The 14,443-nt window shown below is 37.3% G+C and overlaps 2 protein-coding genes across 2 annotated transcripts; one reads left to right on the top strand and one right to left on the bottom strand.

The window, feature by feature from the left end:
• The first annotated feature begins 14 nt into the window (after positions 1-14).
• On the top strand, positions 15-3,263 carry swsap1 (SWIM-type zinc finger 7 associated protein 1). Its single transcript, XM_048180758.1, has 2 exons — positions 15-626; positions 2,492-3,263. The coding sequence occupies exons 1-2, from the start codon at positions 366-368 to the stop codon at positions 3,059-3,061; spliced, it is 831 nt and encodes a 276-aa protein (XP_048036715.1). The 5' UTR covers positions 15-365; the 3' UTR covers positions 3,062-3,263.
• Positions 3,264-6,890: 3,627 nt separating this feature from the next.
• epor (erythropoietin receptor) lies at positions 6,891-14,443 on the bottom strand. The gene is made up of 8 exons (XM_048180733.1): positions 14,064-14,443; positions 13,210-13,342; positions 12,817-12,986; positions 10,842-10,993; positions 10,605-10,761; positions 9,160-9,247; positions 8,848-8,935; positions 6,891-8,332 (listed from the first exon to the last, which is right to left on the bottom strand). Exons 1-8 carry the CDS (start codon positions 14,152-14,154, stop codon positions 7,628-7,630), a joined length of 1,584 nt encoding a protein of 527 aa, XP_048036690.1. The 5' UTR covers positions 14,155-14,443; the 3' UTR covers positions 6,891-7,627.

Genomic DNA, 14,443 nt, shown 5'->3' with positions numbered 1-14,443 from the left:
AAGGGAAGTGCTGTGTGTAGCCTTAAAGGAAGTGGATTTTTTTTACATTTTATTTGATTTTATTTAGTTTTTTATTGGATTAATATTTTTTGTAGATGAATAACGCGTGAAATTTAGGACAAAATATATCATTTTTTCGAAATTAAAACGAGGATCATTTAGTTTGTTTTTGAACCGACACATAGATTTGACCAATCAACCGTGAGCTCTCTTTTATGACAGCCAATCAGATGCGTCGTTCCAACAGAAGGCAGTGGGACGTCAAGTTCGCGGGATATGATGATGATGCATGTTACTTTCACGTTGTTGCTGTACTCACGTTCAAATGAATAGTTGCTAATATCAATCATTTTACGCAAATTATAATGGCTGATATTTTAGGAGTCGTTTTTAGACGATTTGCATCAGGAAGTGTAACGAGTGATTTACCGTTTCCCTCTAGTGTAGAAAGCAACACGTTAGTGATTGGGGACGCGAACATCAGTAGATCAGTGTTATTTCTAGCCGCGGTCACAGCTGCCACAGATCTGGGGCTCAAAGTGCTGTTTTTCACACAGACTCCATTTCAGTCTCTGCCGGTTTCTCTGAGGGCTTCAGTTCCTGGACTAAAACTAGAGAGTCTGAAGGTAATGAAAATAGTTTGTTTGAACAGCGTCAAGATAATTCATGCATGATAATTCAGTCAGAAATACGAATTATCGACATGGTCAAAAGTTTGCTAAAAAACATCTGATACATTCTTTACACATTTAAAAAAAAAAAAATTAAACTCATCTTTGATCACCAAAATTATATATTTAAACGTTTATTCCTGAAAAAAAAAAATGTCTCAATACCTTTAAAATAGCTTGAATGTAATCCATGTATACTTTAGTATAGACCCCTTAATCGCCTACGTCACTGTGACGTCACCGCTCTAGCTGGAGGCAAAACATAAGGAAGAACTCATAGCAGACGCGCTAAAAGTTTGAGGTTTTAATGTCATCTTGTTGTGTTTTTGGCTGCCAGAATAGAAGGAACTACGGTGACCGGGAGGGGACATGTTCGGTTCATTTAGTTTTGTCGTGGCCACAACATATTGATTAGTGGGAACGTGATAATAAGTCGTTCCCTCACCATATGATCTCGAGGCCACGACATAAGGATGTTGTTACCTCAGCAAAACGATCTCGTGGCCATGACTTCATTATGTTGAGGGAACGACATCTATTTCTCATGGCCACGAGTTACAAGTGTGAACAACGCACGCAATGTGCATACTATCCATCCTAAATAGTATGTGACATTAGTAATATTCAATACTATATAGGGCGGATAAAGTGGATAGTATGCACATTGGGATGCAGGGTAAGTGAAGCGAACATGTCCCCTCCCTTCATGCCACTCCCGTGGCCGTATGGCATACGGGTCAGGCAGCCTGCTTCCATCCGCAAGAGTTAATTTACAAAAATAGCTGTCACGGTCCTGCAGAGTCAGTGACTGTACATATTCGGACAGTTCTGAACCTTCTTCTGCATCCATGTTTAACATGCTAGCTTACGCTTGTCAACATTGCGTCCAGCGCCTCTTTTTGCCTCCAGCTAAGCCCCGCCCACCAGGAAACGTTGCAATGTTTACAAACTTTTAAGGGGGCTATATGTGGATCTGTGAATGCTAATTAGCCCCGCCTCCACTCACTTGCACGATCTCAGATCCACTCGGTCAACTTACTGAGGTAAACGCTGCACAATGGGATTGCTTTTTAAAACGTCGGACACAAAATAGGGCTGCACGATTAATCGCATGCGATTGTCATGCGTGTCTCGATTCATGCGATGAATCGAAGGCGATTCATCTGCGATTATGAACGCGATATTGCGTAGCTTGTCCGCGAACTACGGCTCTGTATATTAAGTGCCGCTCCATTTGAAAGCAGGTGATGGACATTTACCGCTAATCACAGAACCGGCTTTACTGATGAGACACGCATGACAATCGCATGCGATTAATCGTGCAGCCCTAACACAAAATGTTAATTAATATGATTAGCCTTTTGCTTGACTACGTTGTCAAACAGCTAATAATGTGTTGCTAATGTTACACGATGACTCCCTTGCTTCAGAGTGGTCCTAGTTAATGATATGCTAAAGCCCGCCGGCACTTTGACGTGATTGGTTACAAGGTAGTTTGTCAGCAGTGCTTCAAGTGGAAAAATAAATGTGCCGGTGTTGTGCAGTTTTTGGCTTTGTAATATTTAATCAAAATCTGAAAATGCTCCTCCCCTCTGCAACGGTGCCCCTTCTCTAATGACATCAGTTTGACGGCTTGGGTTGAAAACGCTTAAACCACTCCCCTGCAAATAGCATATTTTTCCTCAGTTTGGGACTCTGAATAAAATCAGGGTGTTTTTTTTCTTGCTGTTATTTTAGGTTTTACAAGGTTAATGAGCCAAATATATTTTGTTCTGAATAAAAGTCACCTATTTCATGTTTTCATGCATCTTCACTTACAGAATGTGAAGTTTGTGTATGTGAAGACTTTGAAGGAGCTCGTTGAGGATGTGGCGTCCCTTCATGAGCTGGCGTCCGAGGCCGCGTCTCCTCCATCTCTGATCATTGTGGATGGTCTGGAGCGGTATTTACACGGGCCTCAAGGCGGACTGCTACAGGACGACCTGGGCCCTGTGGCCCATGTGGCGGCCCTCCTGCATGACACCGCTGCTTTTCTGACACAGATCCAGCAGAACAGAGCAGATGGACAGGGCCTGTGCAGGGTCATGGTCTCCTTTCAGAGTGAATGTGAAGGCAGCCGGGACAGTGAAGCCCCTGATCTTCTCCTTTCTGTACTGGACCGTTACCTGCAGGTGAGGTGCACCTTGGAGGAAATGGCGGGGCAGAACGAGTGGCAGGTGTATTTGTCAGGCACATGTCCTTCATTGGGCCATCAGGGACAGCAGTGGCACATGGTGCTGCAGACAGGAGGTGCTGTGGAGTTTCGTCCAGTCATCATTGGAGAACAGCAGATTCTGAACCAGCAGGACAAAAGCAGACAGGAAAATGAGAGACGTGAAGATGGAAAATAAAATGTTAATATTCCAATGTACTGTAACTTATTTTTATTTCTCAGTTCAACCGGCTGTACTTGATTTATAGGAATGTTGGTGTTTACTTGTAATGTTGACAAAGTAACAAACTTTGACTAAATACAGATACATTCAAATAGTTTCTAAAGTTTGAAAAGAAAATGTCAGCATTAATTTGTTATTAAACAACTATGTTTTTTTATTTACAGACTGTCATTTGTTTACTGTTGATAACATTGCATTTAATTAAAACCCTTGCATTAACTTAAACCTACGAAACAGTTTCGAAAACGTTTGTTTAACAACCGTTTTCTAATCTCTAACTCTAACCCCACATGGTGCAAGCTGATTGGCCTGTGCTGATTCTGCAGCCAATGAGATTGCTTGCTCAACATTTAAATAGTCTGGTCCAGTGTTTGCTGTAAGCTATGAGAGTTCCTCTGAACCCCTCCACCTCCCCAGCTCCACCTGCCAAGATCTGCTATGGGATTTGTCTAATTATGGAGCAGCAGCAGCATATCTTACAGGCTCACAGCATCATCTGTGTATCTACAGGGCTTGGACAATAAATCTGAAACACTGACCAATATAGTGTTGGAGGTTTCCCGCCTATGGGTGAATCCCAAATGGCACGTTTCTGTGCACTTTCTGTCTTGTGGACTTACAATGGCTGCCGTGTGCATGTCTGTTAAGTCCACGAGGCCATAGGGTGACTCATTTGTCAATTTTAGGCTTTAGAAGGGTGCTCACAAGCGGCCGATATGCGCCCTCGATGCAAGCCTTCGCTGAGCCTGCACTAGGTGTCTTCTGCTCTCTCCGCGGCAGACTTCTTCCCGACAGTCAAAGCGGCGTTACGTCATGAAATTGCGGACTTGTAGGAAGACCGCAAGTGTTTAGGGTGCCATTTGGGATTTAGCCAAAATGTGCATAGCCTGGTGGCCAATCTTCACTGAGTTCAGAGTTCAAAAGAAGACAAATGTTGGGTGTGCATCTCACCGGCTCATCTGTGACCAAGACAGCAAGCCTTTAGCCTCGTTTCCACCAAAATTACCCAGAACAATTTGTCCCAGGAACCCCCCCCCCCCAGACCTGTTGCTGTCTGTCCAGGTACTAACCCAGGTTGTATAAAAAAAACATAAAACCACAGCTGCCCAACTCACTGCAGAATTAAATGCACACCTCAACTCTCCTTCTTCTACCAAAACTGTTCCTCGGGAGCTAGGAGTCAATATTAATTGGTTGCGCTGCTATAGCCAAAACTTTGGTCACTCGTGCCAATGCCAAGTGTCAGTTTCATTGGTGTCAACAGTGCAAATGAAACATCTCTGATAAGTCCATCTTCGTCTTTCCCACATGGGAGTTATGGTGTGGAGAAGCTCCAAAGAGGCATAACCCCTGGACTCTTGCTGCCCAGAGTGAAGCACAGGGTGAATCAGTGATGTCTTGGGCTGCAATATCATGTCATTCCCTACTGTGTTTGATGGACACGACTACTGAACCATTCTGGGGGACTGTGTGCACCTAATGGTTCAAACACTGTACCCTGAAGGGGGTGCTGTGTATCAGAATGATAATACACCAATACACACAGCAAGAATGGTTTGATGAAAATGAAAGTGAAGTTGAACATCTCCCATTGCCTGCACAGTCACCAGATCTAAATATTTTGAGCCACTTTGGGGTATTTTGGAGGAGCGAGTCAGGAAACTTTTTTCTCCACCAGCATCACATGGTGACCTGAACACTGTTCTAGAAGAGGAATGGCTCAAAATCCCTCTGGCCACTGTAAGAGAATCTGTCATTCCCAAGATGAACTGATGCTATTTGGCTGCAAAAGGAGGCCCAACTCTACATTTATTGTGGTCTAAAACCAGGGTATCTTTAGTACTTCATTTTAGGTTTTTACAATTATTTACTCTAACCAAAATCAATCTATTTCACACTTTAATAGTTCTTCTCCATGTTTTTTCCTAATTTAACTAGGAAATTTCATTTATTTTACTAGCCATTTCATTAGAGGCCCCACCCCCTTGTCATTTCAAACCTTTCTTTGTTCTGTGGAACATAATAGAAGATATTTTGAGAAATGTCTGTTTAATTTTTCTCCATACAATGGATGCCAATAGTCACCACAATGGTTTGGTTACCAACATTCTTCAAAATACATTGTTACACATAATTCATTCATTTTTGGGTGAAAATGCACAAATACATTCATTTTAGACATCAGAGAACAGCACATAACACAAGTGTAAATGAGAAGTCTTCACTGAAATGGATGAGATCCCGTCTGTTTATGCAATAAATACAATTCCTTTTCATTCTAGAAAAAAACAGGAGCTTTATTGCTGATAAAAAAAGCAAAAGACGAATAGTTATTTTAGAAACTTGATTAATAGGCTTTCAATCGTATTGCCAATGCTATTATGAAATAGAAAAACACTCAGTGATCGTACCATTGGATAGACAGGATGTGAAACATTTTCTGCTTTTCATCTACACTCTTTAAAATAAAGGTTCCTCATTGGTATTGATGGTTCCATGATGAAACTTCAACATCCATGGAATCTTTCCATTCCACAAAAGGTTCTTTAGATTATTAAATGTTCTTCACACTAAGAAAAAAAAAGGTTCTTTTAAGAACTCTTCACTGAAAGGTTCTTTGGGGAATCAAAAAATGGTTCTTCAATTGCACCACTTTTGGAACCTTTATTTTTAAGAGTGTAGTTTCCATACTACAGATGGATTAACAAATCATCTTGGTTAACTTGTTCAGAAATTAGAAACAGATTTGGTTTAACCTTATGCATTACAGAATATTGAACACAAAAAGAAATGTTGACAAACTAAACTGCTATTACAAAGTAAAAGGTTCTGTACAGTAATTTGAGCATACTGCATATTACAAACCTTAATGGCAACACCAAATCAGAATGGACTTCATTAGTACACGTTCCTGGTCTAATTGTGAATGATTCAGCAGTGCACATTATTCAACAGAACTGAAAAATGTCTTGTAATATATTATTGAAAGTACAAAGTGCTTTATTTTTTAGTTGATGTGCTAGTGGTGTTTCAGGAAGGGTGTAGTCCTCCATAATCTACAGCAAACTCTTGTATGGAACGCCCACTGTTCACGATCTAATCAAGTCTGCCTGCTATATCTGCGTTACATTGTCCCACTCAGAAAAACACATTATGAAAGTGAAATGGGTTGCAAATGCCAACAATGTCATGGTGACTTAAAGAGAAATGGTCAGCATTCCCAGAATGCACCAGAAGAACTATCCAAATGCAAACACAGCATCTAAGGACATAAAGCATGAAACAGATGGATGGATTTTCCTTCATATAACTCAACAGACGTATACATAACATAAAGTCTAATGGTTGTTCAGCCTGACATCCTCCTCCAGGCTTTAATGTTTTACAGATCCGAAAGATACATATTGCTGTAACTTAAACCACAAAACCAGAGTAAAAAAAAGTGTTATTTACATTGAAAAATATATATGTACAATTTACAAGACAAATTTAGACTTGAAAAAAAATCATTATGTTAACAATGTTTTTTTTTTCTTTTCTTTCTTTTTATCAGTGTTTTAAATGTGATGCTTAATTATGATAATCAAGCTCAGGGGGGTAAAATACATTTAGTGACATCTGATTACAGTTTAAAACTGATTTGTGTGTGTGTATATATATATATATATATATATAAATGATTGAATCATTTGACCAATATCTCTCTCTCTCTCTATATATATATATATATATATATATATATATATATATATATATATATATATATATATATATATATATATATATAAATTATGCTGGAAAGGGTAACAAAGTTGGTTTATAGATATTATAGATAATTATTATTATTTTTTTTTTATTTTTTTTTACCACAATTGAATTCAACAGCATATGTCAAACCCATAGCATACATACAAAATATGTATTATTCAATAATTCAGAGTAGATTTTTTTATGCACCTATAATGTCCTATTTTTCATGATATATTAAATAATTATGAAACGTATTTAATATTTCTCCCTACAAAAATGCAGACATTTAGCCTGTAATGCTTTTTTTTTTAAAGGGACATTGAAGCAAACCCTTTTTGTGGAAAGTGCCACTAATTAAAGCATTAGTTCACTTCAGCATTAAAATTTCCTGATCATTTACTCACCATCGTGTCATCCAAGATGTTTGTGTCTTTCTTTCTTGAGTCTTTGAATGTTTTTCCCAAAAACCTTAATTTATTTTCAACCGAAGAAAGAAAAACATCTTGGATGACATGGGGGTGAGTAAATTATCAGGAAATTTTAATTATGAAGTGAACTAATCCTTTAATGTATTAAAAATGAATGGTATTTTAGTGACACACTGTACTAAAATGTTTCATTAACAGCTGCCATAGTAATGCTATAATATTAGCTTATTTCATCTGATGGAATGTTTTTTTTTTTCTCCTGAAAGATCCTAGTGTTTTCAGATGCCCTTAAACATCATGTGTCAAACAGAAATCGGTAAGATCCTGGAATAAATTTGTAGTATCAGTATCCAGATTCGATGTGTTGACAGGAGAACGGCCACTTGTGGCCAAAAATCTCGTTTTTGTATTCATTGGTGTAGATCCCGTGTTTCCCGAGCTCCGCAATGCTGCTCGAGCTCATCGGGCTGTAGTCCATGGAAACCCCCGAGTCTGCGACCGCCATATAGGCATATCCCGGCCCTTTGGGGGGCCATGTGTGGTTGGGATACTCGAAGCTGGATTGTGAGGACAGTCTGCCCGAACCCGAGCTCTGCGGGAGCGAGCCGAGGTCGGAGTGCGAGGCGCTCAAAGACGACGTTCCCGCGGTGATAAAGAGTGTTTGGAGCGGTAAGGTCTCTTCAAAGACATCGTCCACCTGCCGCTCGGTATCTCCTTGCACATGCTGGGAGTTTTGATTGAGAGCGACATAGGTGTCATGTGACTGGAGTAACGTTGACTGGGAGAACGATTCTGGGTTTTCTTGAAGAGCCCTCAGTTGCTCCATGAGCCACTGAGCGTGAGGAGGTTCTCGCCATCCTCCCATTAATCCCGAATCCGCACGCTCGCTCCCCTCTTCCTTCTCCGCAGGTTTTCTGCCCTCTCTCGGGGACGTACTGTAGTTGGTCAGAGAAACCTCGGACAAAACCTCCACAGGTGAAGGAAGCTCCTCCGTGTACACATGGACTGATCTTCCCCACATGCTGCCATTATTTTGGCTCATCCACTCCTGATGGCCGAGGAAATACAGAATAGTTAGTACTAGTACTAGTAATGATCTCTTTTTTCAGTGATTTTTCAGTCCCAGTCAGCTTTTTTCCAATTAAGCTTTCGACTTACTTTCATAAAATAATTCCAACTAAACTTTATAAGCTCAATTATCTAAATGTGTCAAGTAATTAAAACTTAAATAAGTCAGCGGAAATTGAGTGAACAAAAAACGTTTGTGCTGAAAACTTAAAAAAGTACTAAACTTTATAAGTTCAAACAACATTAATTTGTCAAGTTAAACATACTTAATATTCTACGTAAATACAACTCAACTGAGTCAGTGTAAAAAGATAACTAAAAAAGTTAAGTTGAGTGAATGATTTTTTTTTTTCTTTTCTACAGCGTAGGCTATATAATTTTTCATTTACTCCTTTACCACACAATTTGGAAACCATTTATTGTCAGTTTTGTTAAAACATACTAAACTACACATGGTACCGTGTAAATGTACAGTTGGAAACATGCATGAATTACCTTGAAATCCCCTTTGTAGACTGTGAAGAGACCTGGAAACTTGTGCTCTGGCGTGGGGATATCAGGCCACAGTTTCTTTAGAAGAAACCTAAAATAATCACAGAATTGATTCATTATTCACTTGTTCATATTATATCTGCCCAGTAGTAAAATTGAGTCTGCAAATTTAATGCATGTGAAGTTTTCTAAAAATGTTAAATGTTCTCTTTTAGAGAATGGGTTACTGTTAGTCTGAAATGATTATCATTAACATTATATAATAACAATATGGTATTGTATGTTCTCATTAAGCGTGTATTTGTGAGAACTGACTTGTGGTGGGACAGAATCACAGTCAGGGACAGCAGGCAGAGGATCAATCCGATGAAAAGCACCAGTAACACAATCAGTGGATCCATGTCTGTTACAAAAAAAAAGAAACAAAAATGATTCCTCGTTCCTAAATGACACCGATTCGCCTGTGTCTATTAAACCTTTGACAAAATCGCAGTGGAAGATTCAGATCTGTGTTCATGCTGCCACTGAGTCAGAGAGAGCAGTTGTCATGTTTAGGTATGAAACAGCTTCTCAAACAGTCTTTTTAACCATACATTATCTTTATTTCTGTGTTGCAAATGTTCATATTGTCACAGAAGTACTGGGATGAAAGTTTATAGTTCAGATATAAACACTGATGTCTATGGTAGGGTGATACTGTTTGTACTATATAGCAAATCTCAAGTGATTGACTGCTTGTATCATCTCAAAATGTAAACTATATTATTACTCAGCTCTAATCTGCTAAATGTGATTGTAAGGCATGAAGATTGTAAACATTAATATCATGAATTTCTGTAAAGCAACTTTGAAAAGACTTAAAATACTGTACATTTGAATTGAGTTCTTATGGAGGTCAGTTTCTGCCACAGTAGAAAAATATCATGATTTTGCAAATCTTAACTATAAAAAATAAATAAAAAGACATAATTGACAATAAATTGACATGCTAAGTCAAAATGATGATATATTAGTCATAATAATGACTTTTTATGTCATGTTATTATGTATTACAGTGTCATAATTATGACAGTATGTCACAGTTTTGATTTTATTATGAGATTATTAGTTGTAATGTTACATAATTAGATCATTAGAAGTTGAAATTATGACAAACTAAGTTAATTATGAGATAAAATGTCAATATTATGACATTCTAAATCATAATTATGAGATTAAAAAGTCAAAAGGATAAGATAAAAACTGACTTTCTATGTCAATTGACTTTAAATCATAATTTTCAACTTTTTGTCATAATTTCGACTTTTTATGTCATATGTTTTACTTTTTATGTCATTATGACTTTTTATGTCAATTTCTTTAACTTTTTATCTCATATTTATGACTTAGTATGCCCAATTCTGCAATATTAGAAAAAAATAATTCTTTGGCAAATAAAAGTCATAATTAATACATAAAATGTCATAATTATGACATACTAAGTAATATTTGTAATGACATAATTATGATACAAGTCAAAATTATGACATACTAAGTCATAATTATGACATACTAAACCCTAATTATGAGATTAAGTTCAAAATACTTTCTATTTCATAATTTACTAAATCAGAATTTCATCATTTTGTCTCATAATTATGACTTAGTATAATCATAATTATGGTTTAAAAAAGAATGATTTTTGTCTTATGTGGCAGAAATGGGCTTTCATATGTTTTACTTGTTGAATGCACTTGCAAAAAGCTTTGAAATCCATGTACCGGTTGGCACCGTGACTGCAAACACAGGATCGGTCCAAGAACTCCAGTAGCCGTCGTAGGCGACGCCATCGAGTTTGACACGGACCCACACCTCGTATCTGGTGTCGGACTGTAAGCCACGCAAAACCAGTGTGGTGCTGGCCTTTATCTTCTCAACCTTCAAAAGACAGCTCACTGATGGATTTCGACAAGAAACACAATACTTCGGCTTCATGGAAAATAATAAAGAACACATACCTTGCCCATGTGACTTCCCTCCACTGCGTATCTGACCTCATATATCATACTGTCATCCATGTGTTTGAGCGGAGGAGGCAGCCAGCTCACGTTCAACTGCCCTTCCTTCCCTGAGCTCATGACCGTGAGGTTGCTGGGAGGATCTAGGAGTACTGTGAGAGAAAAGGCATTGGAAAATAAGCATGAAATCAAAATGGACAAATCTTGTTTTTCAAAATAACTTCCCCTCCCTCTTGCAGTGACATCTCTTCTCTTCTCTGATGATATGTTTATTGATGCGAGAGCGGGGCAACCTGTCACCCACATGAAATCCACCAATAGCAAACCACAACCATCCAATCAATTCCTCATGGACAAAACCAAGTCCCACCCTCCAGGTTTTCTTATCCACTGTAAATCCTAACGCTCAAAATAATTAATTGGTTTGAGTTGGACAAACTTAGATTAAACAAATTAGTTCACTTTTATGAATATAAATTTTTCTTTCAAGTTCACAGAACTGATATATTTTAAGTAAACCGAACTGTTTCATTGTTTTGAGATTTATTAACTGATTTCTTTTCATTTAGACAATCTTAAGTTTAACTGAAATTGGGCTGGGATTTCTTTTTGTGCAAAATTAATATTAAGTGGGAGATTTAGTAGTGATTAATGTTTTTTGCTAATTTAGAAGAGTTTCTGTTAAAGTGGGTTTTTGGAGAGTTATGGTATCAGGTGGTGTATGCGGCTTGGTTTGAGAGCAGGTATGTTAAATCTTTATATTTCTGCACTCATTCAGCAAGTGCTTTACCATGCTATTGTTAACATGTTAACAAATTAGCATTTTCTAAATTAGCTTGTTGTAGCTAACTAAGTTTACACTAATAAAAATGTTTACATTGAGGTTACATAAGTTGAATGTATGAATTAGTATACTCAAACATTTCAAGTTAAAGGCCCACTGAAGAGTGTTGGAACGTGCAGCATTATTTAATGTGTTGACGTAATTTCAACTGAAACAGAAAGACAGGACGATATATCGAACAGCCCCGCCCCTTTTGTAAAATAGCCAATAGCGTTTTGTTTATATCACAGCTCGGCCAGAGCTGTTGAGCTTGGTAAAGCCTCAGTTTCCTTCTAATCTCTAACCACTTCTCCTTCGACTGTCCTTTATATCACTTTAATATACAGCATTCTGTGCAGAATTCAAATGGGTTCGATACATTTTGTGGTCTTTGCCGACTCGCGCATATGATCCGCTCTGTGCTCTCGTGTATCTGGACCAGAGCAAACTGCTCGCGTTACGGCGGTTCATGTGACACTAATGCGAAAACGGACTTCATTTGCATTAAATTCGCATATTTACACTGTCTGAATCATTCCCAATTCTCTATATAGTGCACTATGTGCCATTCACAATGTAGAAGCTAGTAAATGTGTGAGCAAATGACCGATTTCGAGTGTAGGAGGAGGCGGGACTTTAGATTCTAGAGAGCATTTGATTGGACAGAAGATTTGACGAGAAACTGAAGTGTGATGTGATGTCATGAAAATCCGTGATCCATTTTAGCGGAAGTGAGAGCCTATAAGTTTTGAATGCTTATATCTCCTAAATGTGAATTTTGTCATTGTTTTGGAACACACCAGCTTGTTCATAACTAACTAGGCTAACATATTCATACTAAAAGCTAAAAAACTTAAATTTTGATTGCAAGGGGACTTTAAGAACAATTAAAACGTTTGAGTACAAAATAAAAATCTGCCAGTTCTGCTTACTTAAACTTTTGAATTTCTTTCATTGCCTCAATTTTTTTGAGTTTTGCCAACTTATTCAGTGTTCAAGAAGCTGTTTCACTCAGATATACATCACAATAGCAAAGAAAAGATTATCACATCTTCCATTTCATGCCAACTTTAAATGTGTAGAGGGCTATACCTGCATTCTGCTTAGTATTTTCCTTAATGTATTACTTGTGTAAAGTTTTAATAGACTTACAGACGTTCTCAACGTTGAAGATGCGATTATAGAGAATCTGGCCATCACGGAAGACCTGCACGTTAAGAGGCGTGAAGAACAGCGCTTGGGGGAATTTGCAGAAGAGGACGGTTTTGTTACTGGCCCGTAAAGACAGAGATGAAACCACACAAGCCATCTTTTTCTCATTCCTGAAGACACAAAGAAGCAATAATGTTGATATTTTCAGCTGAACTAAACAAATAACATATGAATAGCATATGCTGTCTTTCAAGACTAAATATATTTAGAAAAACAATATTGTGAGTGTGAGTGTATCAGTTTCTAAGGATAATTTTGGTAACAACACACAAAACAAAATTTAAAAATAATAGTAACAATTAATCAGCCTCAAAGCACTAACCAGTCACTTACTCATATGAATACATGAAGGTATATCGATCATGTAAATTCCTCTCTTCCTCCACTTCCCAGAAGCAAGTGAGATCCTTTTTTCCCTCCACAAAACATTTAGGATCCTCTGTTTTGTCTTGGAGTAACTGGGCCACTGAACAATCATATCATATAAAGTTGAATGCTTTGTCAAAAGACAACTGTAAATTAATTTTGTAATAAGCAGAGTACAAAAGCAAAGGTGAACACAAACAAATGTTTTTTCTTTCATTTTTGAACAAAGCATAAAAAAAAAAATTACTAAATTGTAAAATTAAAAAAAGTACAGATTATATAAGATAATTTTTAGATTACATAAAATGCAAGCATATTGCATGGCTTTCTAAATTTAAAACGAAATTAATTTGTTTGTGGTCAATTATTAATAATAGTTCTTATTATCAATGTTGATTTTTTACTGCTTAAACTTTGTATTTCTAATAGCATTATATTTATTTTTTAGCATTTTGTTTTTAAATGGAAACCTTTTGTAACATTATAAATGCCTTTACTGTCACTTTTGACCAATTTAATGTCCTTTCTGAATTAATTTATGTTTTTTCTGATTTTGAATCTTTTGAATGTTAGTATACAGGGTTTACACAAAAATATGAAGCAGCACAACTGTTTACAGCATTGATAATAATCAGGAATGTTTCTTGATCATCAAATCAGCATATTAGAATGATTTCTGAAGGATCATGTGACACTGAAGACTGGAGTAATGATGCTGAAAATTCAGCTTTGCATAAATAAAAAGTTATGAAATATGCATGTAACTTTATACTAAAAAAACATTAGTCATACAATTTAAAAGAATCCGTTACATTTCTTACCTTTTCTTTCAAAACTTTTTCCTCCTGCAGTGACGAAAGCAAGACACAGCATGAAAACAACTTGCAATCTGTCGCTCCTCATTTTTCTCATCCATTTACATCACTATCCGTGTAACGGTTCCGAAAGGTGTATCCACATTTCCAGGTGAGCTTTTCGACCAAACTGTTTTGTGGACACCATAGACAGTTATGTGCATCTCATCCGATAAGCTGATAGTATGTTCAGACAGAGTGTTTACGCTTTTACTATTTGGAGGCGGAGCATCAGAAAGTGTGTTGTTTACTAGTGGGAGGAGCTTGAGTGAGGACATGCTGTCATGAAGTGCTCAATATTTTCTCAAAAACAACATTGCATGCTCAACCTAATGGACTGAGTAGTA

This window comes from Megalobrama amblycephala, linkage group LG1 (genome assembly GCF_018812025.1).
Source record: "Megalobrama amblycephala isolate DHTTF-2021 linkage group LG1, ASM1881202v1, whole genome shotgun sequence".
In the NCBI taxonomy this organism is placed as follows: Eukaryota; Metazoa; Chordata; class Actinopteri; order Cypriniformes; family Xenocyprididae; genus Megalobrama; species Megalobrama amblycephala.
This window is presented reverse-complemented; position numbering and strand designations above follow the sequence as displayed.